We start from the raw sequence: 27,717 nt of genomic DNA, 5'->3' as shown, positions 1-27,717 counted from the left end.
ATACTTGAGTACATTGTGGGTAATATATATATATATATTTAAATCAGAAAGAAGAACAGTAAATGCTACAACAGGGTCGTGTACATATACTGTACCAACACACCATGCAGATATGGTGCAGATAGCTGTAGGTCTCTGTTCAGAGTTCTACTGAACATCTCCTTTTGTGTTCCACAGAAGAAAGAAATTCGTACAGTTTTGGCACGACATAAGGGTGAGTAAATTATGACATAATTTTCATTTTGGGTGAGTAATCTCTCCATGAGCTGCACCTTCGAAGAAAGGAGTAGAAATAGACTGCTCCACCTCCCTGACACCTCAGCTCCTACTGTGCCACCTGACGAAAATGCCAGTGACTTTCCCCGGGCTGCCTTCTTCCTCCCTTTGTACATATTCAGCAGGGTACGAGAATCATTTTTAGCATCACTAAAACTCTGCAGTGTTCAAACAAGTGATGCACTGGCAAAACGCAAACGCTGAGCTCAATATTTATACCAACAGTATGGAAATGTCTTGCATGCATTGCATTTTGTCTGTTAACACTAATAATGTCAGTTCAACCTATTCCAGATAACAAAAGGCTCTGACATTCTGTGTGCAATTATGTTCTGCATTTGAAGATGCCTTTGTGAGCAAAAGCCAAGGATATAATTGACACCTGCAGGGGTGATTTGGAAAACAATCAACGTATAATCACTCAAGACAATGCAAAGAAAAACAATCAATATTTATATTGCTTTAACTCTTAAAGACCAGATTGTCTGACAATTATACTTCAGTTTGGTCTGTGTGTGCCTGTTCTCCTATGATTAGGGACTATGAATAAAACAATTTAAACTTTTGTCCTTTTTAACAGAAACAGAGAAAATCATGCAATAAAAAATTGTGACGATTAGGCATTTATAAATGTTTAAAGCCACACATTTTCACTAGTGTTTTTACACCAAATATATTTAAATATATTGTCTAAAAAATAAAAATATAAATAAAGATGAAGATGAAATTATATTAAAGCAATAAAGTACAAGAGGTTGCGCTATAGCTGATATGGTAACGGCTAAAGGGTGTTGTTCTGCACAACACACAATGGAGGTACTGCCTTTTTACTTATTATTAAATGGTTACTACATAATACCAATTGGCCTATTAGGAACACAGATTTTCATTAAAACATTAGTAAATTCATGAACAGTCATCATTTCACTAGAAGATATGGTGCCTGACATGTAAACTAAGGTTAGTAGTTGGCCTCTATGATATGTTGTGGATTTTAGCATAAATGGAAAGCTGCATTGACCATTAAGCATCCAGGACTGCAACACTCTGTTTCATAAATTTATATAATAAATTATTTAAAAAAAATAAAAATAATACTGCTCATCTCCTGTTTTAAAGAAGCACCTGTTTTTAACAGCACTTTCCATTCCCACATTGACAGACCTTCTGAAAATTCTAAGAAGTAAAAACATTCAGCCACTAACATTCACATTTGTGGTCAAAGACATCTAATCCTGATAAAACTGTTCAAATTAGGTTGAAAGCAGCAACTAACGCAAGCTATGAGGTCATGTTGATCAGAGTGTAAAAGTGAGTAAATTTCTACATAAGATATAGTTGATTGGAAATAACAGAAAAAACTCAGTGCACCACAGGGTTTACTTAACCTTATCAGGTACTGTACATAAAGCAACAACTACAAAATCAAACAGCTGTCGCATTGAGCTGTAGTGTTCATGTGAGAAATGCAGGGTTGATTCTGGCTAATACTGTGTCTTTATTATATACTGTGTATCCCCTCTCCCCATCATTTTGTGTCATCTTAATTATTTTGCTTTTAATAACAAATTTATTGTTCATTTATATTGTAACGTCACAGACTTCTTGGTTTGAACTAGAAATGTTTATTCTTTGTTCAGTGATAACACCACACTAGTAAAAACACACAGATATGTCCAGCAATCTGGCACTACACTTTTGGAACTATGCAGTAAAATGAGGGTAACCACACAACACACATGACATAAACAGCAGATTCTAAGGCTACTGTTGACCATGAGCACCCCTCCTAAACCGTTTCACATGGTTTTTGAAACTAAGGCAAATATTAAGTCCAAACTCAGCATTTACTTACCCTGCTGCAAGGCATTCTGGGTAACTGGCAGCACTATACTGCCCCCACCTGAAGAGGCTGCCGTTCCTGGTGACTCCAGATAATCAAACACTTGGTCGCAGGGTTGGGCGCCACTGGACCCATCAAGGCCGCCCCTTTATGGCTAGAGTTGGCCTGCGTGAGTGAGTTGATGGCTCTAGGCACCCCAGTGGCTCGCACGGTGGAAGTAGGCTCTGTTGGGTTGGGATAGTCCATAGGCTCGTTGTCATCACTTCCTGGTTCCACCAACAGCTGGTATGGAGCCAGTCGATCTCTGTGTAGTTCCACTATTTGTCAACGTCGATCCCCCATGCGGACTTGGTACGCAACGTCCGAGATCTTATAGACAGCACATCGCAGTGCCTGCACAGTTTAGGAGACCGGTCTTTCTTATGTGAGGGGCAGTAGACCCAGACACGGTCTCCAGCATCAAGCCGCACATCATAGGTATGTTTCTTCTAGTTGCTGCTGCCTCCTGCCTTTAGCAGCAAAACAGCCTTCCCTTCTCTGTCCCCAGTGCAGCGGGCTGGTGATGATAGCAAAGTCCCGGACAAACCACCTATTGTATGAGGCCAGCCCATGGAAGGGTCGCAATCTGCCAATGTCGCTTGGTACGGGCCAGTCTCTTACGGCAGCCACCTTAGCTAGGTCGTGGCCACCCCAGCTGCGCTAACAATGTGCCCCAGAAAAAGCTTTGCAACAGTGTGCACTTCTTTGGGTTCAGTCTCAAGCCAGATCTGCGGATAGCAGCAAGGACCTCCCGGAGGTTTTGCAATGCAGCCTCAAAGTTCCGAGCGTGGACCAAGAGGTCCTTGAAGTAAATGAGACAACGATTGTGGGGCACAGTTTCTAGCACCCGTTCCGCCAACCGCTCGAATGTGGCTGGTGCGTTGCACAGCTAGAACAGCATCACATGAAACTGCCACCGGGGCTCCGGGGCTAACTCCACCTCCCATGAACTGCTGCTGAGATCCAGTAAGCTGAACCAAGTGGAACCAGTGATACAGTCCAATGTGTCATTGATGCGATTTTTGATGGCTCAATGATTCCTGCCTGTTCCATTTCCTGGATCTTCTTCTCTGCTGCAAGCTGCTTGGTCAATGCTAGTTGATGGGGCCATAGGCAGATGGGCTGAGCAGCACCGACTTCAATTGTGTACCAACCCTGTCCTCCCGCACTCTTTATCTAAGGCAGCGAAGAGATCCAGATTGTTGTATAGCAGTTCTTTCATCTCTGTTGATGGGGAATCAGCTGAATTGGATGGCGCAGGTGATGGTGCGACAATCGGTGCGGTACGGGCCACCACCGCCCTTGGTTCCCCGGCGAACTCGGAATTCCACCCCTGTTATAGTGGGCGACCCTGTTGCCCAGCGCAAGAAAGCACCAACCACGTCGATATGGGCCCCAAGACAGTGTAGTAAATGCAGGCCCATGATGCACGTATCTTCGAAGTCCACCAGCCAAAAGTCCTACTTGACTCTCCTGCAGCCCACAATCACATGGATCGGCTTCCTTCCTTTGATGGTGGGCTGCTCACCAGTAACTGTCCTCATTTGAAATGGCGTACCAGTCCAGCTGTCCAGTTGTGGGTTCGCACTTCCCAGCAGCATGTCAGGGCAGAGAAAAGAAATTGCCAACCCCGTGTCGATGAGGGTCAGGCAGAGGTGTCCATCCAGCATGTATTGAACATACAACCCCTGGGCTGATACTGCCGGCCTGCAATTATCATGGAGGGGGGTGGCATCTGTGATGGGCAGCAGTCCCTCCTTCCTGCCACTCCCCTCTAGTTTCCCGTCGAGCACACGGCATCTGAGCTGGAAAATCCAGTGCCACATTCCCCGCCTCTCCACATCGATAGCACGGGTCATGCCTAGCAGTCCGCCTCCTCTGGTTGTTACACCGGAAAGGCCACAATTTCGGTATTGTGCACCCCCTCAACATCATCGTCCTCACTGGCCCACTCAACCATTCTGACCCTCCCATGGGGGTGTTGGAATTCCCCAGGCGCTCGTACCAAATTGAACACAACCTCTGCTCGTTCCGCTTCTTCAAGCGCCTGTGCTAGAGATTCAGGCGTCACAAGATGAATGTGTTGCCGTTGTTTCTCTGGGTGGAGTGCTTGCAGGAGCATCTGTTAGCAGTGAAAGCCCCCAGGCTCTCACCCTCCTTCCTACGATGACATTCCAGCTGGTCCCGCCAGGCCAACGAGCGCAAGCGCCAAATGAGCTGCCGTGTCCTCCTTGCTCCACCCGGCCCGCCAAGCCGTTAATCTGACTTGTGCAAAGTATGGCTCTGCCAGTATCAATCCGCAATATTACAGGACCCCTCGCAACATTGCTGCCCTCAGACTGACCATCGCCAATGAATCATCTTCCTCTGGGTCCGGTTCCAGGCCACGCAACTCCCATACTTTCACCTTGATAGAGGCGGTATACCGGATTAGGGTGGTCCCTGCATGCAGGAAGGCGGGAGGTCCTCCTGCTGGCTCCAGTCACTTCGCGCTGGTCCCTGGCACCATCATCTGCATCCTCAGGGGTCCTCATCACATCTATTGTGGGTTTTTTGAACCCCGTTGTTGGAGATCATGATGAAGCTCTTCCACAAGGCTTCCCAGATCCCACAGGATCCTTCCCAGGTCACGGTCTGCCATCCCACTTCTGACACCAATGTAACATCAGACACAGACTTCTTGGTTTGAACTAGAAATCTTTATTAAAATTATTGACGAGAGAAGTTCAGTGATACACCACACCAGTAAAAACACATAGATACTACACTTTTGGAACTAGACAGTTAAATGAGTGTAACCACACAATACACATGACATAAACAGCAGATTCTAAGGCTACTGTTAGCCATGAGCACCCCTCCTAAACTGTTTCACACGGTTCTTCAAACTACGGCAAATATTGAGTCTAGGGCCCTATGAAATCCATTTGATTTTTTTCCCAAATTGCACAAAATAAGTATAACATTAGGCAGAATATTTCCAATTTGTGCAAGTATAAATCTCTAATGGAGGGATTGCATCTCTTATCTGGCTACCCTGAGCATGTTAAATGCTTCCGGAGGCGCGTTAGGTCCCAATGCAATATAATTGAAATATCCAATGAAAAAACGCCAGATTACACCATATGGAGGGCCGAATCCGGCCCGCGGGCCATAAGTTGCCCATGTCTGCACTAGGGCATGTTGCGTTTTAATTTGATTAATTGTGCATTTATACATTAAATTATCCCAAATTTCTCAAATTTTGTGACATTCCGCGTTTTATAGTTAATTGTATTTTTATGACTGGATTCTGTGATTCCGTCCATGTTTTCCGCAACATGGGCCCTATCTGTCCAAACTTTTCTTCCCCAGCTGCAAGGAATTCTGGGTAACCGGCAGCACTGCACTATATATTAGCGCTGTTAATGGGCAATAAATAGAGCCCATTCTTGCATTCAAAGAGCTGGTTGGAGCACAACAGAATGGAACAGATCACAATGGTCAAACTACTTTTAACTTAAACTCTTAAAAATGTGACACTCATGGTGCAAGGAACAGCAAAACAGCGACACATGACACAGCAGACAACAACATCTGTCTGATGCATGTGCACATAGACAAAGAATTAAAAACGTACAAATTTGCTCAAACGGAATGCAAAAATGTAGTTCTGTGTAAGTGCCCCCTACATCTACCGCAGACTGATCAACTTAATTGGAAAAAAAAAAAAAAGATTTGTTGTGAACTGAGGGTAGTTATAGGCTTATGTTCAATGATTAAAATGAACAAGATACTGGTATCTAAAGCCCTTTTTTGCACTGTCTACTCAATGATTTTAGTTTTCTGTTTTTTAATTATTATCTATTTTTTTATTATCTCTGTTTGTGGGCTTTTCCAGCAAATACATGCAATTAATGGTCCCACTTTATATTAGATGTCTTTAACTACTATGTGCTTAAGCATTTGATACTTATTATGTACATACATGTTGTTGCATTGTACTTACATTTAAAGTACCTGCATTTAATTACATTTGCAGTTACACTGTTAAACTTAACCCTAATCCCTAACCCAACCCTCATCCTAAAACCTAACTCTAACCCTTAACCCTATTCAATTCGATCAATACATGTATCTATCTATCTATCTATCTATCTATCTATATATATATATATATATAAATGAAAGAATTGTAAACAAAAAGAGAAGACAAAATTTCTTTAGTTGGAAAGTCCAATGACATCAAGAAACAAACTGACATCTCACGCTAGCTAAACTTGCCTGGTGATGATGGCCAAGTGAGGAGGTCTCATGCACGCGCCCATAAACAGGACCACATTCTCATGCCGTGTGTTCCTGTACGCCATCACCTCTCGTTTGAATGCTTTTAGCTGCTCTTCATTGTCTCTTTCAATGTCAATGAGCCGTATGGCCACCTCTCCGTGCCAGCGTCCGTGATAGACCTGTCCAAAACGGCCCTTCCCGATCAGTTCTCCGATCTCCAGCTGTTCCATGGGAATGTCCCACTCTTGCAGGAAGATGCTGGTCTGACTGGCCTTGCGTGGGAAGTTCCTCGCAGAGAGGAGGGAAAGGTTCATCTCCTCGAACTCATCCGCAGAGCCCTCGGCTTCATCATTGCCTTCCTCATTCTGATTGAGAACAATTCATAACGTATTTCATGAAGATCATCAAATAAGTTACAATTTTTCTCAATCACTTTGACTCAATTCTCGAATAAGAATTATTTTTCTGTCAATTTAATTAAATTGTCATACTCTTCACAACTTCTAAATATTCTGGCATCGTGTGAGCCATCACATGCAAAATGATAAATTCAATTATCAAAATCTGTCAGACATTAATGTATATGACATAAATATCTATGATATGGAATGTTTGTGATGTCTGCTAAATCTCTGGCCAGACCAACAATTGCGACAGGATGTCCACCAAGAAGATGGGAACTTGTAGTGTTACGTACTGTGAGGAGGTACAGTTTATTGTTTTTTTTACAGAACTACCACAGGTTTTTTCATTGTTGCGGGGGTTTTTTCTTTTCTTTTTTTTTTTTTTCTTTTTTTGTTGCATGGATGTCATTTTGTGGCAATTTTCTGTTCACTATATATGACTTTACATGTAAGAAATGTGTAAAAATGGACATGCAAATGTACATTTTCTGTTTACATGTACCACATTGCTATAAAAATAAATTTCTGTATACATACAAATGCGCATATCCTTTTTCTGTGTACTGCAGTATTGTACAGTATTGACTTTTCCCAGTAAACCTTTACCTACTGTTGAAATCGGTATCAAAAATGCTCAGTGTGATACACAATAGCATTCAGCTAGACAAAACTGACATTCTTGTATAGTACAGTAAGCAGTCAGTGTCAACACAAATGTAGAACAAAAATGAAATTTGTTTATACAGTTACAAACATTTCCAGGGTTGACTACCATGGTGAAAAACCATCTAAAAAAACTTTTCATTTTGGTGGCATTGGCCAATTTACTGACACAATAACTAGGTTTTGAAGCATGAATTAAATGTTTTGGCTGAGTTACTACATTTTGCAGACATGCAATAGAGTTGTGATGTCCCATATAACAGTTGTGACAATTGCACTTACAGTTTAGAGAATGTCAAGAATGTTTCAAAAAATTAACCAAAGTGATTGAGAAAACTGTAATTAACAGATAAAGACTGGCAAATGGATAAAACACAGTAGATCTAAAATATGTTCTAAGTAACATGAAGAAAGTTATTCTGGCTTAATTTAAGCACTACTGAAACATACAAGGGCATATTTTCTTTTACAAAAGAGACAGACAGACAGACAGACAGACAGATAGATAGTTAGATAGATAGACAGACAGACAGATTAACATCACTGTGCCATGAAACTGTCACAGTACATTTTAAAAGGGTATAAAAACTGATTTCTTATTTTCTAATGCAACCAGTAAGCAAAGCTAAAAGACAAAAATATTCAGTGAATGTTCTTTTAGGTTTTAGCACTTTATCTTAAATGCTTGCTACAGAAACAGGATGACTCACGTCAGACGTCGGCTCAACCTCAATTTGTAGCAAGGGACTCCCTTTGGTGCTGTGTGATAAACAGATAGAAAATGTGTTTGTGAGGGAGCATTTACCTCACTGGAATGAATTGTTCTTTTTCAAGAATTTGTAACAATTAATTAAAATACATTGTATACACTCCTCCATTAGAAAGATCAAATAACAAATGTATCTCCATACATTTACCTTGTACAAAAGCTGTGTTCATACTGTATCTATCATCAAACTGTTCTTAATCATGCTCTTACCTAGCTTAATTGCTTATGATAAACCACTTTCTATCTGCACCTGCATTTTTGACATGTTTAGGGAATACAAACTATTTTATGACCTTAGTTTGCAGTACAGAAGGTTCTATGCTGCAGGTCTAGCGTATAATGATTATCTTCAACTCACAAAAAGATGCAGTGCCTAGAGTCATATTAAACTCAAGTCCTTATTCAACCTGGGTGTTGACACCACCAGGAGCATTCAATGCGTTTACATAAGACAAGCGTTTTAATGTTTAGTGGTAACAGATATAGCACGCCACTGACCCTTGATTGGGTTGAAAAATATGGGGTGACAGTGTCGGAAGATCTGTCAGACCATTTATGAGTACATGTCTGTTACCAACTGTACTCTACAGCTGTGTCAAACAATTAATTTCACCTTCAATATGATACTATATAATGCAGTACCTTTTATGTCCATGTATTTCGGGCTTTTTTTTTAGTTACTGTATCTTGACTGAGCTAATTAGCATTTTTCTTTATGGGTCTTTGGGTTTTCCAAAACATCCGTAGATCTTGTTGACATCATCAGTGTAGCGTAAAGTCAAGCTCCACTGTTGGGCCAAAGTGTATGCATGTGTGTGAGTCTTCTGTCACATCAGTCTTTGCACCATAAATATTTTTGCTCCAATAATTCTGTAATCCAAAATGCTCATATCTGCCATAAATAGATGCAAGCAATGGCGAAAATGTCTGACATGTCTGTGGCCACTCATTGGTCATCGCTCTAAATGTGGACACAGTTGCGCAAGAAACCATTTTCAGAACATAACATTTCAGACAGCTTTTGAGTGTCTATGCTCTGATATTAATAAATAAGTATGATTCATCTTGGCGTGTCTTTGTAAGAGACACAAAAGAAAATAATGCAGTATTTTACAGTATTTGACCTTTAATAGTACTAAATCTTGCATTCAAAATGAATGGAAGTTGACTAATGTGTTAGACAAGATGAAACCAGAGGAAATGAGAGGCTTTTTAACCATTTTAGTTAATGGATTTACTCATCTAAATTGCTCCAGGTTTTTCATCAATCAAAACTTTAGTTTTAGATTGAGAATTAAATTCAAAATCCATATTTTTACAACAACTAATGTATTACACATCCTTTGCTCAAGTTCCTTTTTGAATGATTTTACTTGGCAAAGCATATGAATTTACCATGCATATTGATGTCATCATGTTTCACATTGTTAGATTAGTTCAGATGCATCTTAAAACACTAAAACAGACACACACTCACCCAGGCTCAGATAAAACAGGATGTAGAATGACTTGAGGGGCCCTACTGGGGACCTCGGGGGCCACATCTACAAAAAGGGAGAGTAAAAAAAGATGTACAGGAGGCAAAAAGCGAGAAAAAAGACGGAGAATGATGAGCTGTAGCCTATTTTGTAGACTAATAGAAAAATTAATTCATCATTATTTAGAAACATGCATGAATACCACTGAGAACAACAAGATAATAGTCCCCATTTTTCTCTGCAACAAATGAAGTCATCTAAATCAGTGCACTATACAAACGTACTATTGTTGAGAAAGATAAATTAACAAGTCTTTACTACACAATTCTCTGGTGCACCTTATTCTGATTGGTCTATTGTTGCATTCTGCTGTCAAATATTGTTTTATAATGCTGCTAAACTGTGCTAAACTGTTCTTTTTCTTCTTATATAATAAAATATTTTCAACCCCAATCAATAGCTCCATTCATATATTTATTTTGGTAAGTAGCTTCATATCGCAACCTGTTGGGGTTCATTTGTGTGTTATACTTTTCCCTTACATTTTATCTATACATATATATGATCTCCTATAGAAAAGATGAAATAACAACTTACACCTTAAGAAGAAATGTATTCATATTTACCTTTGAATGATATCATAAAATAGGGATATATGATTTTCATCTAATGCTTTAAAAAATACTACACAGGGGTAGAATGAAAAATAATATTTTAAATATTAAGTATTTTCAAAAACTTAAGCTGTTTCTATATGAACACAGCCTATCTGAAAATTAAATTAAATTAAATTACATACTGTAATATTAATATATTTCTGTCCTAAATTCTTCACTTTCACATGTTATTTTAAGGCTCTAAAATTAAAACCCAAAAGCCCTTATTTCGCATGGAGGAAGACCTTTGAGATTCTGTGTGTATTTGAAAATATGTTTCTTTTGGGGTGCTAACATAAAGCAATAACCATGGAAAAGGAGACACAAAAAAGTGGCGTTCATGGCATTTCTATATTTTCTTAAAAACTCCCTTTTTTTGGACAGTAAAGTGTGACTGGAATTCGAAGTGCATGCACAATAATCACGGTTCTCTCAAATAATCGCAGTTAGATCAAAACCAGGACTACGTGTCCTGCTTAAAGGCACACAGTGGTGACTATAATGTCAGTAGCTCACCTGGGTTAAATCATCTTGGAGATGAACCAGCAAATTTGGGGTCATCAGCCTTTATACTAAACTATTAAGCTACTGACACTTCATGGCCTTCCTCGCTCGACACATTCATCCAAAACATGTACCAAGCTGAGGGCCTCCCACAGAATGCAGGCACTTATCAGCCTTTATTTGTCAGCCAGGCGCAGGGGACCTTGCGGTTAAAAGAACCGTCATTAGAGAATACTGCATTGCTGGTTAAGAAAAGACCAGGAGGAGGAGAGGGAAAGAGTGAGGGAGAAAGGGAGAGGGGGTTTGTGGCGCCTCAGAGAAGAAAAAAATGACTTTAAAAAAAGTTCGCCTCAGCATTGTCACACTGCATTATGGGTAGGGGTAATGACCAATTATGACGCACTTACCGGGGAAGATGAACTGCTGCTTATATTTGTAGTAATGAGATGCTGAGAGGGGGCACAGAGGAGAAGCAGACATAATTCAATCAAATTCATCAAAATGAAGGATATCCCAAAAGAATAGTGGGGGGTCCGAAAGTCTGAGACCAATAGTGAAAATGCTTCCATATTGCATTTTTTTCTCATTTTTTTTTCATTATAGTGAAAAGTTGGATTGAAAATTTTGAATGAATTTCAGAATTTCTTAATGTTCAAAATTACCCCATTTTGCTTAAAAGAAAGCATGCACTCAAGCTCGTATGGACTTCAAAGTTTTGTTCAAAACTTAATGATCCATGTTATCCAGTATGATTTTAAAATGTTTCAAAGAGCATCTTATGTGCTTCAATGGAATCAAGGAAATTACCTTTTGTACATAAAGAGATAACATTGTCATTGTCACTAATTTGCTTACATTTGATTAGTGACATAGAAACAGAGGAGAATCTTAAATTCAGTGTTTCTCAACTGGTGGGTCATGACCCGAATATGGGTCATAGACAGCAGGGAAAATCAATGCTAAATGCAAATAATAAAATGCAACTAACCTATAACAAAAACAGTGTTAATCACGACAACAAATTTAGTGCCGAAAATGTTCGTTGACGAAGGGTTTTTAATTTTGTCAACGATAACAGACAGTGGTGGATTTAGGCAAGGGTGACATGGGCAGTCGCCCAGGGCAGCATCTTGCCGGGGGCGGCACAGAGGCCCCCTTCAGCAACCCCACCCCTTGGGGGGGAGGTGTTGGGGGGTTCACCCAGGGCGCCATACAAGCTAGAACCGCCACTTATAATAGATATGAGACAATAAGATGCATCATGCCGATAATTAAAAGGTTTTTATACTGCAAAATATTAACATTGCATTAACACTTCTTTGTTACAATGAACTTTACTTAAGGGTTTATTACCTCACTCAAACACATCCTAAAAATGTGAGATTAATCAGATATATCCACAACATAAACACAATATTACAACTTAAATCTCCACAGAGAATGAAGCGAATGAACGGGTGAACTTGAACTTCACAACACAAATTACTGTACTTGTGTTGTGAATGTGCTGTTCCCTTAAAAACACTGAGGGTGAGTAAATGATGAAAGAATTTTCATTTTTGGGTGAACTATCCCTTTAACATTACATCATAATGTTACTTTGTTAACAAATTTGAACAAACAAAAAAAACAGAAAAATAAATAAAATAAAAATTTAAATCTTAATTTCTGTTTATGTTCATGATTAATTAGGTTTTTAATCCCAGATTTTCAATTTGGTCCCAGACTTTTGGACCCCACTGTATTTAAGCATTTATTATTTGAAACTTAGTGGAAAAGAATTAAAGTAATCAGTTGATCAAATATTTTTTAAGGAAATATTGAGAAAGTATTGCATAAGTGCATGTTTCAGATTTGCACCTGTTAGGCTTGACTGTTTCTGCTGTCTAGCGGTCTGTGGGGAAGGGTGCAGAGGAGACGGGGGCGTCGCGCTGGGCGGCAGAGGAGGAGCAGGAGATGATGGGGTGGAGGAGGTGGTGGAGGAGGGGTTACTGCTCGAGTCGGGCTGATACGGCACAGGGATGTGGTCCTGAAACAGATGGAGAGACAGACAGATAGAACTTTCGTAAGACACAAAGCCACTCAGAAACCCAGTCCCTTTTCATTACTGGTGTGATCAGACATCAATACACTCATCTTCACTCGCACAGCTGGTTAAAGATTAATCTAAAAACCAGGGGTGTGGGACCTACAGTATATACTAAAAAGAGAATGTGGGTAGTTGTAGCTTAAGGTGCTATTTCTATCTGATCTGACTCTTAAAAATTACATGAATTGGTGTGCATGACTAAAAAAACAAACATATTTAACCTGCCTAAGATGGTTTGCTGGTCTTAACTGGTTTAAGATAATCAAGCTTGTCTCCCATTCTGGACAAGTTGGTCTTTAGTTGGTCTAGCTGATCTCCCAGCCTGGCCTAGCTGTTTTAAACAAGTCTTATCTGGTATAAATTGGCCCTGCTGGTCTTCTAGCCTGGCCAAGCTGTTTTAAGATGGTCTTATTTGGTTTAAGATGGTCTCCCAGCCTGGCCAAGCTGGTTTAAGTTGGTCTAGCTGGTCTCCCAGCCTGGCCAAGTTGGTTTAAGCTGGTCTTCTCTGGTCTACGCTGGTCTCCCAGTCTGGCCAAGATGGTCTGTACACTTGGTCTAACTGTACTCTAAGCTATTTTAAGCATGTCCTATCTGGTCTCCCAGCCTGGACAAGCTTTTAAGCTGGTCTTTTCTGGTTTCAGATGGTCTAACTGGTCTCTCATCTTGGCCAAGTTGTTATTTAGCAGCTTAGCTGGTCTCCCAGCCTGGCCGAGAAGGTCTTTAGCTGGTATCTCTGGTCTCCCAGACTGGCCAAGCTAGGTTAGGCTGGTTAGTTTTTATTTGGTTTAAGCTGGTCTCCCATCTTGGCCATGTTGGTTTTTAGCTGGTCTAGCTAGTCTTCCATCCAAGCCAAGCTGGTCTTTCACTGGCCTCCCAGCCTGGGCAAGCTGGTTTAAGCTGGTCTCCCAACCTGGCCAAGCTGTTTAAATCTGGTCTTATCCGGTCTAAGCTGGTCAAGCTTGTCTCTCAGTCTGGCCAATCTGGTCTGTAGCCGGTCCAATTGGTCTCCTAGCCTGGCCAAGCAGTTTTAAGATGGTCCTAGCTGGTCTCCCAACTTAGCCAAGTTGGTCTTTAGCTGGTCTAGCTGGTCTCCAGACCTGGCCAAGCTAGGTTAGGCTGGTATAATTTATTTGGTTTAAGTTGGTCTAGCTGGTCTCCCATCCAGGCCATGTTGGTCTTCAGCTGGTCTAGATAGTCTCCCAGTCAGATTAAACTGGTCTTTCGCTGGTCTCCCAGCCTGAAAAAGCTGGTTTAGGCTGGTCAACCTGGTCTCCCAGCCTTGACAAGCTATTTTAAGCTGGTCTTATCTGGTTTAAACTGGTCTCCCAGCCTAGCCAAGCTGGTTTAAGCTGGTCTCACTGGTCTCCAAACCTGGCCAAGCTGTTTTAAGATGGTCCTATCTGGTTTAAGATGGTCTAGCTGGTCTCCCAATTTGGCTAAATTGGTTTTAAGATGGCCTAACTAGTCAAGTCAAGTCAACCTTTATTTACAGAGCACATTAAAAACAACAGAAGTTGACCCAAAGTGCTTTACAGACCAAACAAATAAATAAATAATGACAGAGTGATATAAAAACAGATCGATTTAAATACAAAACATAATCAAATAAAAACAATTTTTTAAAGATTTAAAAATGGCTAGTGATGAAGCTGACCTCACATGGAAAGGGAGACCCTTTCCATAGATTAGGACTTATCACAGAAAAGGCACGATCACCCTTAGATCTATAGCGGTAACGAGGAACCCTCAATAAAAGTTGATCAGAAGACCTAAGCACTCTGGTGGGGGAGTAAGGGAGGAGAAGGTCACTGATATATTGGGGCACGAGACCAGATAGTGCCTTGTATACATGAATCAGAATTTTAAAATCGACCCTGAAATTAGCTAGTTTAATTATTAACTAGTCAGACAGCCTGGCCAAGAAGGACTTGAGCTGGTCTAGCTGGTCTCCCAGACTGGACAAGCTAGGTTAGACTGGTCTTATCTAGTTTAAGCTGGTCTAGCTGGTCTCTCAGCAAGGTCATGCTGGTCTTTCGCAGGTCTCCCAGCCTGGCCAAGCTGGTTTAAGGTGGTCTAGCTGGCCTTCCTGCCTTGACAAGCTGGTTTAAGGTGGTATTATCTTGTTTAAGATGGTCTAGATGGTCTGCCAGCATGGCCAAAAAGATCTTTAACTGGTCTTAGCTGGTTTAAGCCGGTCTGTCTGGTGTTCAACTGGTTTAGCTGATCAGCCAGCTGGTCTCCCACCCTGACCAGCTGAAAAGAGCCCAAAACCCATGTAAAACCAGTTAACATACCTGCCTGACCTGGTTAGGAGACCCGCAAAGAGTTTGTTTATTGTCAGCCAGGCAACCTAATGTAGCCAGGTTGACATGGCAAAACATTTTTACAGTGTAGACCTGATCTCCCATGAGTGTACTGGGCAGCCCAGCTACATTTCAACAACTGCCCGACATCTTTTCATAGAGAAGAACATCTCAATACCGAGTTATCATTAGTATGACTGAGTGGCATATAGATGTGATAAGACAACAGAAAGCCAAAGAATGAAATTATGGTACACATCTTGCACGGTTCTATGTTGTGCCTGTAATTAAAAACTTTTTGATTGCTACTGTAATTGCTTATTGGCCAAAGTCAAAGGACCTCACCCAAGTCTCATGCCTAAATATGGGTCGGATCTGTCCATCAAAAGTCTGTGGGATTTTTTCACCAGTTACTGTATATCGCCTTATAGGTAAAAAAAAAAAAAAGAAAGAAAAACGTAACTCTGGTACCATAGAAAAGTAATAGCACATTTCTGCTAGAAGGATGTTTGATCTTGGTCAACAAAAAAATGCAATTTGTGTTCGGTTCATGACAAGTTATTTCAATGCACAGAAACAAGTAAGCTGCCCAAATTTGTTTGTAATAGTGTATACAGTGGAGGGAGGTCACAGTGTTGAACTTTGTTTCCTTAGACGCTCCAAATTGTATTTAGCAAATGTTTTCTAACCAATAGTCTTACCTTGTTGATTTTGTTAGTCTTGGGGAGAGTCTGGCTAATGTGGAGGTCGGAGTACCTGAGAGGGTTGTTTATGTCACATGGTACCGACTCGGTCCTGACGAGCTGACGAGCTGAGAGAGAAACAGCACAGTATCCACGGTAACAGAAGGCAGTTGTCACGGAAACAGAAAAACTTTGAAAAGTCTTGTCACATTTTAATGGAAGAGCCAATAAACCATGTATTATGTACACTAGCGTCCCTAGTAAATGTACGAAATATCACATATCGGACACACATAGCAATTCTATGATGACAGGAATGATTGGGGCATGTAAGAAATCATTTTATGACTGCTTCTTTCAACAAAGATGTGTTGGACTTATAATTTCACAGTATGAATCATATCTATGAATCTGATTTCAAACTGTATGAATCTAATGAGATGGTGAAGAAACATTCATGCATTTAAATCAGACACATAGAAGGAATATTCTAGGCTAAATACAACATCTGTCATGCTCCACAAAAAATAGTTTCAACTCAGTTTGTAATAGATTTACGCTTACCCCATTGACTTCAACTGTAAACGCATTAATGTCAACACAATTTTGTTCTTGTTGCTTAACAAACTGAGCGATGAGTCGAAATTATTTTCTGTGGTAACTTGGAATTTTTCTTTAAAGACACAGTGAAATCTAAATTATACTCAGTGGTGCTTTTCACAGTACTGGGCATTATTATAGTGTTACTGGCTTCTCTCATAAACTGATTCGTTAATCCATCACACTTAAATGGATAGGTCACCCAAAAAAATTATCTTATCATTTTCTCACCCTCATGCCATCCCAGATGTGTATGACTTTCTTTCTTCAGCAGAAAACAAATGAAGATTTTTAGAAAAATATCTCAGCTCTGTAGGTCCATACAATGCAAGTGAATGGTGATCAGACATTTGTAGCTCCAAAAATCACATACAAGAAACATAAAAGTATTCCACATAACTCCAGTGATAATATCCATGTCTTCAGAAGTGATATAACTGGTGTGGGTGAGAAACAGAAACATTTTTAAGTGTTTTTTTTAAATCTCCACCTTAACTAAACAGGCACCACATGTGACTTTCAGATGTAAAAGTGAAAGTGGAGATTTAAGGTAAAAAAAAGGACTTACATTTTGATCTGTTTCTCACCACACCTATTATATCACTTCTGAAGACATAGATTTAATCACTGGATTCTAATGGATTACTTCTGTGTTTCCTTTATGTGATTTTTGGAGCTACAAAAGGTCTGATCACCATTCACTTGCATTGAATCGACCTACAGAGCTGAGATACTCTTCAAAAAATCTTTGTGTTCTGTAGAAGAAAGTCATGAAAACATTACTCATGAGAAAATCATAAGACAATTTTCATTTTTGAGGGAACTATCCCTTTAAAACACACTTCACTTGTTTTTAATGTGACGCGCATGAGTGTGTGTTACACCAGCATGCATCATCTCTGTTAGTTTGAATATATGCAGAGATATCTTATTCACTTGCAACTATCTGCCTAAAAATGTTTAAATAGCTTCAAAAGCTTACTTCATAAACTTTTTCACTGGCAGTGAATCTTTATCAGTCTTTAACATAATCATGTTTTCGGAGTTAACATGATTAATATAATACCAGAATGCCTTAATTTGTCTAAATTTGCTTCTTAATAATAATAATAGTAATAATAATAATAATAATAATAATAATGCTTCTTAAAATGTGTTTTTTTCCTTTCAAAATGTAATGCATACAGTCTTAATTAATCTATTCCATCTCAAAAGAAACAAAATTACATGAAAGTTTTTGAAATCACAACAGGAAAAACAGTTTTCATGTCAAATCAAGTAAATGCATTATATACATAAAACAACAACAACAACAACAAAAAAAAAAAAAACAGGTTTTTATGTGATGTTTAAAAAAGTGTCTAATAAATTGTCAGTCCTAATATATAGCAATTTGCATATGCAAAACAGAAATTATAATTCTTTATGTGTAGGCTTATGATAAGAAATATCTTCAATAACTTCGTTATTGTTGCAAAATAAAACATTACTAAATAATATGGTACGAAACACCACAGTCTTTAATGACTAACGTCTTTAATGTTACATGATGCGCTTTTCTTAAAGAGACAGTAATCATATTAGCAGTGTCCATAACATTTATGTGCAATGAGAGACATTAAATTAATACAAATTATACTTAAATCAAATATTTGATTTAAGCAGAATATTGATGACTCATGCTGCACTACACAGAGTTTTGTAAAATCAAAGGTCTCTAGAATGAGAATGTCCCTCCCCATGCGAATGACCAGTAGGAAATCAAGGTTCATGGATGTGACGTAATTAAAGCCTATTAGCCTATTTAATTTGCTATTGCAAAAGGAAATATTTGACATGGGCACATTTGAGAAATATGCTTTGACGCTTGTCAAAGCATATTTAAATTCTTTTTAGAACCAGTAATTCATCATAATGTCCTAAAGTCTTTTCCAAAATGTTAAACAAGGCTCATCCTACTTTTTCTATCAGTAAATGAGTTAGCAACCTTCTTCTCGACAATGGTGAAAGTGTAAAATAGGAATCCTGTGCTTGATGAGCAAAAAACTGCTGCCTTACCTTGAGCTGTCCCTTGATCTTCAATATACGGTTGTAAAAACAACATACAGTTGGAGAAAGAATGAGAGAGAGGGACAGTAAGATTGGTATAGAATGAATGCTAGTCATAATGCTTGTCAAAAAATAATGCAAATTGTTTTCTTAATGCAAAGCATCAAGCAGATATGAAGCCACTAACAATGGCTGTCTTTTAAAAACACATTCCTCATTTTTCCCACAACAATTATTGTTTATTCTTTCCTTTTTAATACATTCTCTTGTTTGGAAACCAATTTTCAAAACTCAATGTTTTCTGCAGTGATAAAGTCTGCAATTATTCAAATATGTTCATTTGAATATACATAAAGGAATGATGAAATTGAAAACATGCAGTGGGCACAGAAAACACACTTTGTTTAAAGAATTATTTGTACCTAAATTAATTGCATTTAAGTTTTTAAGCTTTTAAAAACACAGTCCCTACCTCCTCTATGGTAAATAAGTAAATGACATGGTGGTGCTTCTTTGGTGCATTTGTTGTGGCACTTCAACCTGACAGATAAAACCATGATAGAAAAGGTTATTCATTTGCTCTTATTAAAATAAATAAATGAATATTCAAAACAAATGCTTAATATACAGCCATCATTTTGAGGGAGTCAAAAGCCACTAAGTATCTTGGTAACAAGATGCCATAGTCAAGGGTGGTAGAGCGGAAATTATTAGGTAGGTAATTTATTTAAATAATCTTTAAATGATAATGATAATTATGCTCAATTTGAATGTTCAGACACTACTGCAGGCATGAAAATAAATCTGTCTGCCACTGAATTCTAAAAAGGCTTTGATGCAAGCAACAGCATCAAATCACATCTGAGAAGTTAACAAAAAATTAATTTCCAGTGATTTCTAAGATGATATGATAAAACAAGCTTGCAAAACATTTATCTATAGTAAGTATATATATATATATATATATATATATATATATATTCAACATGACTATCATTTTTAAATGAATAGTTCAAACAAAAATGAAAACCCTGTCATAATTTATTCACCTTCATGTCATTTGAAACCCAACTTTCTTTTGGTCATGGAACACACACAAAAAATATTTATACCGTATATATTATAATGCGAAATAGTACAAATAAAAAAATTGTCCTTTTTTGAGCTTGAAAGCCACTGGTCACTATATGCTTTTGTTGTATGGAAAAGAGCAGCTCTGAAATTCTTCAAAACAACTCCTTTTGTGTTCCACAGAATAAAATAAAATCACACATGAAACAACATGAGGATAAGCAAAGTGAGTGAATTTTCCTTTATGGGTGAACTATTCCTTTAAATAAAAATGCCAAAAAATAACATTTATCATTTATAATGTTTTTCAGTGCAGAACAGGCTGATAATTGTATGGAATTGTCTGGCACTTTTTTAACAAATAACAAACACCGTTTGCTTTGTCGATTCAAATTTGTTTGCACTTACTTGCAGTTTTTGCATTTCAAACCGAAAAGCATTCCTTTTCCGCACACGATGCACGTCTGTGACATCCAATACTTCGTGGAAAACCTGCAAAAGCCCAAATCAACGATGTGATTCGTCATGGTGCCACGGCTGAGATGCTTTAAAAAAAAAAATAAAAAATCGAATTTCATAAATTTTTAAAATGCATGAGACCATATTTTTTGCCTTGCTTCACTGTCAAACTATCAGCAGATGATTTTGACCTTTTGACAATCACTTGTAAGCTCTTCAGTCGAGAGCGAACACGTCAAAGCATAGATCATATTTACCAAGTAACCTTTTCATTGTGAGACAGATATGTGCACCATATGCCCAAAGATAGGCAGGATAATTTAATTGTAACTAAGTATCTCTCTATCAATGCCTCCTTTGCGCTCAATCGCGCATCAGCACTTATATACAAATATATACCAGGACAAAGGCCATAATGATACATCAGCGCAGATATCGAGCAATCATTCGGGAGAGATTTGAGAATTACAGGCAAAGGTGTCTCTCTGTTTATAGCTTTTCATATTTGCCGTTCTCAGCAATGAAATGGCCACTCAAATCTCCTGCATTAGAGTTCCTTCAAAGGGTCACTGTGCATTTGCCAATCTATTTCTCAGATATGAACAGAGGCTGACAGTTAATAGAATATGACTAATGGGCTCTGACAGAGTCAAAGTGTCTTCATTAGATTGAAGCCGTGCTGTCTCATAAAAGTGGAGGCAGGCTAAAAAAGCACTCCGTGGTGGGAGACTTAACTTGCAATAGGTTCCAACAGAGGTTGACGTAAACATTAGAGATGGAAATCCTAAGGAATTGAAGGATTCAGGTTTCGATTCCTCTTAACGATTTATTTTAATATTTTTTTTGCAGCTACTTTTGAGAAACAAATATTTGGGACTAAGAAATGCAATTCTTATTGGATTTACTGCCCCCAGCAGTCTGTTACTCTACCATAAGATAAAATCATTGCATATTTTAACAGTACATATTCTTGCAAATCGTGTTATTCATTCATTTTTGTAAAATACTACTAATTACAAAACTCATAATGTGTTTCTTTAACTACACATTGTCGTTTTAAAAACCATCCAGTAATTTACTCTAACTTCTTGATTCATTTCATGTTGGACAAGGCCAAATGAATGACTTGAAGTTCAGTATGTTTTTGAAAAAGAATGGGCTGATTGAAGTAATTTGCTCAGTAGGAAGCACTGTGTTTTGCACTGTTGATGCAAAAGAACTGGCTTAAAAGAGGGATTTGTTCATGAATCGTTGTGAACTGGTCAAGTTGAATGTTTTGCGCAGTAGATTCAAATGAATCAACTTATAAGAGTCGTCCATTTGGGAATCGGGCTACACTGGTCACACTGTCGTCCATTCAGGAATCAGGCTACATTGGTCACACTGTATGTTTCACGCTACAGATTCAAAAGAACTGGCTCATAAGAGTCATTCGTTCAGAAATCAGACTACACTGGTCACACTGTATGTTTAGCGAGACAGATTAAAAAAAAACGGCTCATAAGAGTCATTCGTTCGGAAATCTGGCTACACTGGTCACGCTGTATGTTTCATGCTACAGATTCAAAAGAACCAGCTCATAAAATGGTTTGTTCAGGAATCGGACTACACTGGTCATACTGTATGTTTTGTGCTATAGATTCAAAACAATCGGGTCATAAGAGTCATTTGTTCGGGAATCGGGCTACACTGGTCACGTTGTATGTTTCACGTAAAAGAACCGAATCATAAGAGTCTTTCGTTCAGGAATCAGGCTACACTGGTCACGCTGTATGTTTCGTGCAACAGATTCAAAAGAACCGGCTCATAAGAGTAATTCGTTCAGGAATCGGGTTACACTGGTCAAACTGTATGTTTAGCGAGACAGATTCAAAAGAACCGGCTCATAAGAGTCATTTGTTCAGGAATCAGGCTACACTGGTCCCGCTGTATGTTTCGCGCAATGGATTCAAAAGAACCGGCTCATAAGAGTCATTTGTTCGGGAATCGGGCTACACTGGTCATGCTGTATGTTTCGTGCTGTTGATTCAAAAGAACCGACTCATAAGAGTCATTCATTCAGGAATCGGACTACACTGGTTGTGCTGTATGTTTCAGACGATCGATTCAAAAACCGGCACGTAAGAGCCATTTGTCCAGATATCGGACCACACTGGTTGCGCTGTATGTTTTGCGCTGTGAATATGAACCAGTTGGTGGATCCCAACCCTAGAAAGCATGTTACTGTGAGGCACAAAGTGGGGCACCTTTCTGGAAGTGGTGCAATGCCCTGATAAGCATATAAATACATAGCGCACACAAATACTGGGTCAAATAGTCAATTTTTAAATTAGATTTCACAACTATTTTTTATCGCTAGTTTTTGGTATTGAATTAATTTAAACTATCTTTCTAATCACTTTCTTGCACTTTATCCACCATCTTTTGATATATTTTTTCACTCCTCACAATGAATGAATCTGACTAAAAAGATTTATCATAGGAAGCAGTTTAATTAAGTTTCTGATCTTTTGGAACAGACTTTGCATCTGGAGCGTGCCTATGATGTCTTAAAATGTTGCCTATGTAGACAGCTCACTAGCTTTTGGAAGAGAGCTTTGGAAATTGATTTTCACGTTAAAATTCATGATAGACATTTCTTAGCCTTGGTGAACTTTGCATGTCTTGTGATTGCTAAGCCACCTTGAGTTTTCATTATATTTTTATACATTACAAAAGCCGGTGAGTTTCTTGGTCTCAGCACAACCACGCTCTCTTTGTTTGACTGGAATCGGTGGCATTTGGGTAATCAAGACGTCAGACTGAGAGCAGGCGTGACAGGAGTTCCACAAGTTAATTGGCTTGACATTTTGTACCCACTATTACACACACACACTCCCTATTTAGGCACTCATGCATGCAGACATAAGCGCAAACACTCGTTCGAAAAGTTACCTGTGTTTTATGGAGTTGCCGAGGTCTCTGCGAGGTATCTGAGGGGACCAGCGAGGAACTGACAGAGTATCTAGTACAGAATGGTTAGGGCACGCACAGGAAAACAGGGTAAATACATATAAACAGAACAGAAGGAATGTCTCAGGTAAAGAAGCATTAAAGCAACACAGTTTTGATCAACTTTAAAATTCATATTCATAAACAGGATAACAAAAGTTATTCAGCTCTCAAACCTGATTGGATAAGCCACAAAGCTGTAGAAATATGATAAAATACAAAAATGTTCATATAACTAGATTTATCACACATTTACTGCATTTATCAAAAATAATACATCAAACAAAACACCTCTGGCAAGAAGTACTGTATGTGGGTCTTTCTTCAAAGTCAGGCAATTTCATGTCTTAGGGGTTGTTTTTTATTAAAACGAAAACACTTTTTTCTTTTGGTTATATGAAGGTCACATTAAAACTGAAATGGAAACATTTTATCAAGCCTTCATAATTTATTTTGGTCATTTTAAATACCTTTTATGCACAGATTTTACTGTTTTAGCCTTGTATAACTCATTTTAGTTATAAATCCATTTTTCAATAAATACAACTTTTCAACAACAACAAAAAACACTCAGTTGTGTCATTTCCACCATTCCAAAAAATTTAGCCTCTTATCTTTTTTTTCTTTCAAAAGTTAGTATACATGTTACCTTCGCATACTAAGTTCTCTTCTCTATATACACAACATCACTGGGACCCATCATTCAGGCACATGGTTTCTCTTACCACTGCTACGCTGATGACACGCAACTCTACTGGTCTTTCCAGCCCATCGACACCACAGTGACTGCTCGAATTTCTGCCTGCCTGGCGGACATCTCGGCCTGGATGAAGGAGCACCACCTGCAACTCAACCCAGCCAAGACTGAACTCCTTGTCTTTCCAGCCAACCCTGCTGTTGAACACAACATCACCGTGCAGCTGGGTGCAACTACAGTAATGCCTTCAAAATCGGTCAGAAATCTAGGGGTAACCATCCATAACAAACTAAATTTCACAGACCACATCTCAAAGACCGCAAGATCATGTAGATTTACACTCTACAATATCAGGAAGATAAGACCCTTCCTCTCTGAACATGCCACACAACTGCTTGTCCAGTCACTTGTCATAACTAGACTGGACTACTGTAACACTCTCATTGCAGGCCTCCCTGCATGTGCAATTAGACCCCTCCAAATGATCCAGAATGCAGCAGCACATCTGGTCTTTAATGAACCAAAGAGAGCACATGTTACACCACTCCTTGTCTCTCTCCACTGGCTGCCAGTTGATGCACGTATCAAATTCAAGGCTCTGATGCTGGCATACAGAACAGTCACTGGGACTGCTCCAGCATACCTAAAATCATTTATGCAGAGCTACGTGCCCACTAGAAGCCTGCGGTCAGCTAAGGAACGTCGCCTTGTTGTACCAACACAAAGAGGCACCAAAACACTTTCCCGGACTTTCAGCTTCATCGTACCACGTTGGTGGAACGACCTTCTCAACTCCATCCGTGAAGCTGACTCACTCTCTGTCTTCAAAAAAACGACTAAAAACACATCTTTTCCATGAGCACTTAACCAGTCATTGAAAAAAAAAAAAAAATCCTGTTGCACTTTATTCTGTTTTGAATACTATTATGATGCTAGTAATACTTTGTAATACGGCACTTTTCATACCACTGTCTCCTAAGATGATTCGCTTATGTTCTCCTCTTTTGTAAGTCGCTTTGGATAAAAGCGTCTGCCAAATGAATAAATGTAAATGTAAATGTAAGTCAACAAAATTGTCAGTGAAGATCATGCTTGAATTTTGAAACAAGTGATGTCTGATGAAAAAGATTGAACGTAAATAACACTTGTGAGCAGAATATTTTAATTGGATGTAATTTCCAGTAAAGCTGTAAATTTGCCAAATTAAGCAAAAAGTGTGAAAATATTATTTAAATGTGTGTATTTACAAAAATTAGCCTTTGCAAGAATTGGCCATTTTATTTCAAAAACATTAAAAAATCATCTCCACTACTGAATTCTGTTAAACACAATAAAGAATTTGAGATGTGCTGGCAATGATGCTGTGGTGGGAATTTTCATGATTTTCAAAAAAACTAAAAATTTCATAAAACTCCTGGGTAACACTTTACAATAAGGTTCCATTTGTTATCATTAGTTTAAAAACATTAGTTAACATGAACTAACAATGAACAATATTTATTAATCTTATTTCATGTTAATTTCAACATATAGTAATACATTTTTTAAATCAAAAGTTGCATTTGTTAACATTAGTTAATGCACTATGAACTAACATTAGCTAACAATGAACAATAGTATTTGTATTAACTAACATCAACAAAGATTAATAAATGCTGTAAAAACTATGTTGTTAATTGTTTGTTCATGATACCTAATGCATTAATTAATGTTAAAGGAATAGTTCACCCAAAAATTCTCTCATCATTTACTCACCCTCATGCCATCCCTGATGTGTATGACTTTCTTCCTTCTGCAGAACACAAACAAGAATTCCTCAGCTCTGCAGGTCCATACAATGCAAGTGAATGGGTGCCAAAATTTTTAAGCTCCAAAAATCACACAAGTCAGCATAAAAGTAATCCATATGACTCCAGTGGTTAAATCAATGTCTTCAAAAGCGATTTGATAGGTGTGGGTGAGAAACAGATCAATATTTAAGTCCTTTTTTACTATAAATTATCCTCCCTGCCCAGTCAGGCTCCACTTCAACTTTCACTTTCACATTCTTCTTCTTCTGTTTTTGGTGATTCACATTCTTCATGCATGTTGCCCCCTACTGGGTAGGGAGAATAATTTATAGCAAAAATGGACTTAACTATTGATCTGTTTCTCACCCACGCCTATCATATCACTTCTGAAGATATGGATTAAAACATTGGAGTTATATGGATTACTTTTATGCTGCCTTTATGTGATTTTTGAGGAATCAAAATTTGGCACCCATTCACTTGCGCTGTATATACCAACAGCTGAAATATTCTTCTAAAAATCTTACTTTGTGTTCTGCAGAAGAAAGTCATACACATCTAGGATGTCATGAGGGTGAGTAAATGATGAGAGAATTTTCATTTTTGGGTGAACTATTCCTTTAACAAATGGAACCTTATTGTAAAGTGTTACCAACTCCTGTGGTGCATTTACTGTGTGTACACTGTTGGACAGTTGGATAAAAATAGTAAGAGTGTGAAAAATATTTTAACAAATCTACTTTTCTGAAATCAACAGTGATAAAAGTGTCTGAAGTTGAAGAAACAACTAATTATGAATATATTTGGTATGCGTGCACTTGAGACCGCATAATGATTTTCATATTAATGCCAAGTTCATGATGCCAAACACCACCCCTTAACGGTGGTAAAATCAATTTAACACACATTCTCTTTTGCCGTATTGCACCAAAACTACCCCCCCCCCCCCCAAAACAAAAGCAGCTAAAGTAATTTTTTGTTAAATTAGTTAAAAAGGAATTATTTAACAGATAAATACTGAAATTCTTAAATAGATGAATTACAGTGAATTATCATAATATGACGTCCGCTGTCATCACTCAAATGGAAGCGATCTGATAAAAGCTAAATGGAGACTTGTTAGACAATAATCGCATTTGCCTCCCACATCCCTGTTAGTTCAAAAGGCCATTCATCAGATTGCCATGCCCAATTATACTCCATTTGTTTATGATTAAGAGGGAGATACAAGAATAAGCACACATGCCCACACAACACAGCATGCACATACACAAACACAAACAATAGTCCACTCTGCCTTATTCTCTAAAGGGTAAGATATGAAGAAACTCGCGTTCATAACCATATATCTGCCCTTGAGTGCATCCACTTAAAAACAGACCACCGGGTGGTTCAATACAACAGCGAAACCATCTGGAGTCTAATATATACTTGAGATTTCCGACGACTGCCTGTCAACGTACATTCCATGATGCTTATATCAAATATGGATGCGAGCTTGTCTCTATCTTGACCTCAGCGTTCTGCTCGACTGGCTCTTTCAGATAGATCAGGATCCAAATATGACCAGACCTCTGATGTCGTATTTGATGTGGATTGCTGGACCTCTCTTGAAGTGATCTTGAGTGGAAGAATGGCAAAAATATATAGGGTTTGTTCTGCATGGTGTTGTTTATAATTACAAGTGCTTTGGACTTTTTTGACGGTTTTGCAAACTGTAAAGTTTAGTTTGAGCAATCATTCCATTTAAAGGTGCAGTATATAATTTCCAGGCATTAGCGGCACCAAACAGAATTGCAAAAGGAATTACTGTTTTAAAAGGCAAAGCAAGTTTATTTATAGCACATTTCATACACAATGGAAATTCAAAGTGCTTTACATAAGCATAAAGAAAATACAAGATATATAAAAATATATTTTAAATCCAAATAAATTTAAAAAAGTAAAAATAATTATAAATGAATAAAACAGAAAATTCTGAAGTGCAATCAATGAGTGCAGCACAGTGCTCAGTGAAGAAATGCACAGCTGAACATATGTGTTTTCAGTCTGGATTTGAATGTGTCTACTGTTGGGGCACATGTAAC

General features: G+C 38.4%; 1 protein-coding gene across 4 annotated transcripts in view; it reads right to left on the bottom strand.

Moving 5' to 3' along the window:
- The window catches only part of ksr2 (kinase suppressor of ras 2), a 159,740-nt gene that overhangs the window by 44,508 nt on the left and 87,515 nt on the right, over positions 1 to 27,717 (bottom strand). For all 4 annotated transcript variants that reach the window (XM_051692674.1, XM_051692665.1, XM_051692650.1 and 1 more), the window contains exons 7-16: positions 23,087 to 23,156; positions 20,102 to 20,185; positions 19,095 to 19,162; positions 18,632 to 18,649; positions 15,992 to 16,101; positions 12,759 to 12,927; positions 11,306 to 11,347; positions 9,738 to 9,804; positions 8,202 to 8,250; positions 6,422 to 6,789 (exon numbers count right to left, since the gene is read on the bottom strand). In XM_051692674.1, the coding sequence (XP_051548634.1) occupies positions 6,422 to 6,789; positions 8,202 to 8,250; positions 9,738 to 9,804; positions 11,306 to 11,347; positions 12,759 to 12,927; positions 15,992 to 16,101; positions 18,632 to 18,649; positions 19,095 to 19,162; positions 20,102 to 20,185; positions 23,087 to 23,156 (1,045 nt within the window). The remainder of the gene's footprint in view (positions 1 to 6,421; positions 6,790 to 8,201; positions 8,251 to 9,737; positions 9,805 to 11,305; positions 11,348 to 12,758; positions 12,928 to 15,991; positions 16,102 to 18,631; positions 18,650 to 19,094; positions 19,163 to 20,101; positions 20,186 to 23,086; positions 23,157 to 27,717) is intronic.

The sequence above is a fragment of the Myxocyprinus asiaticus genome, chromosome 4 (genome assembly GCF_019703515.2).
Source record: "Myxocyprinus asiaticus isolate MX2 ecotype Aquarium Trade chromosome 4, UBuf_Myxa_2, whole genome shotgun sequence".
In the NCBI taxonomy this organism is placed as follows: Eukaryota; Metazoa; Chordata; class Actinopteri; order Cypriniformes; family Catostomidae; genus Myxocyprinus; species Myxocyprinus asiaticus.
The sequence above is the reverse complement of the archived record's forward strand: the minus strand, read 5'-3'. Positions and strand labels throughout refer to the sequence as shown.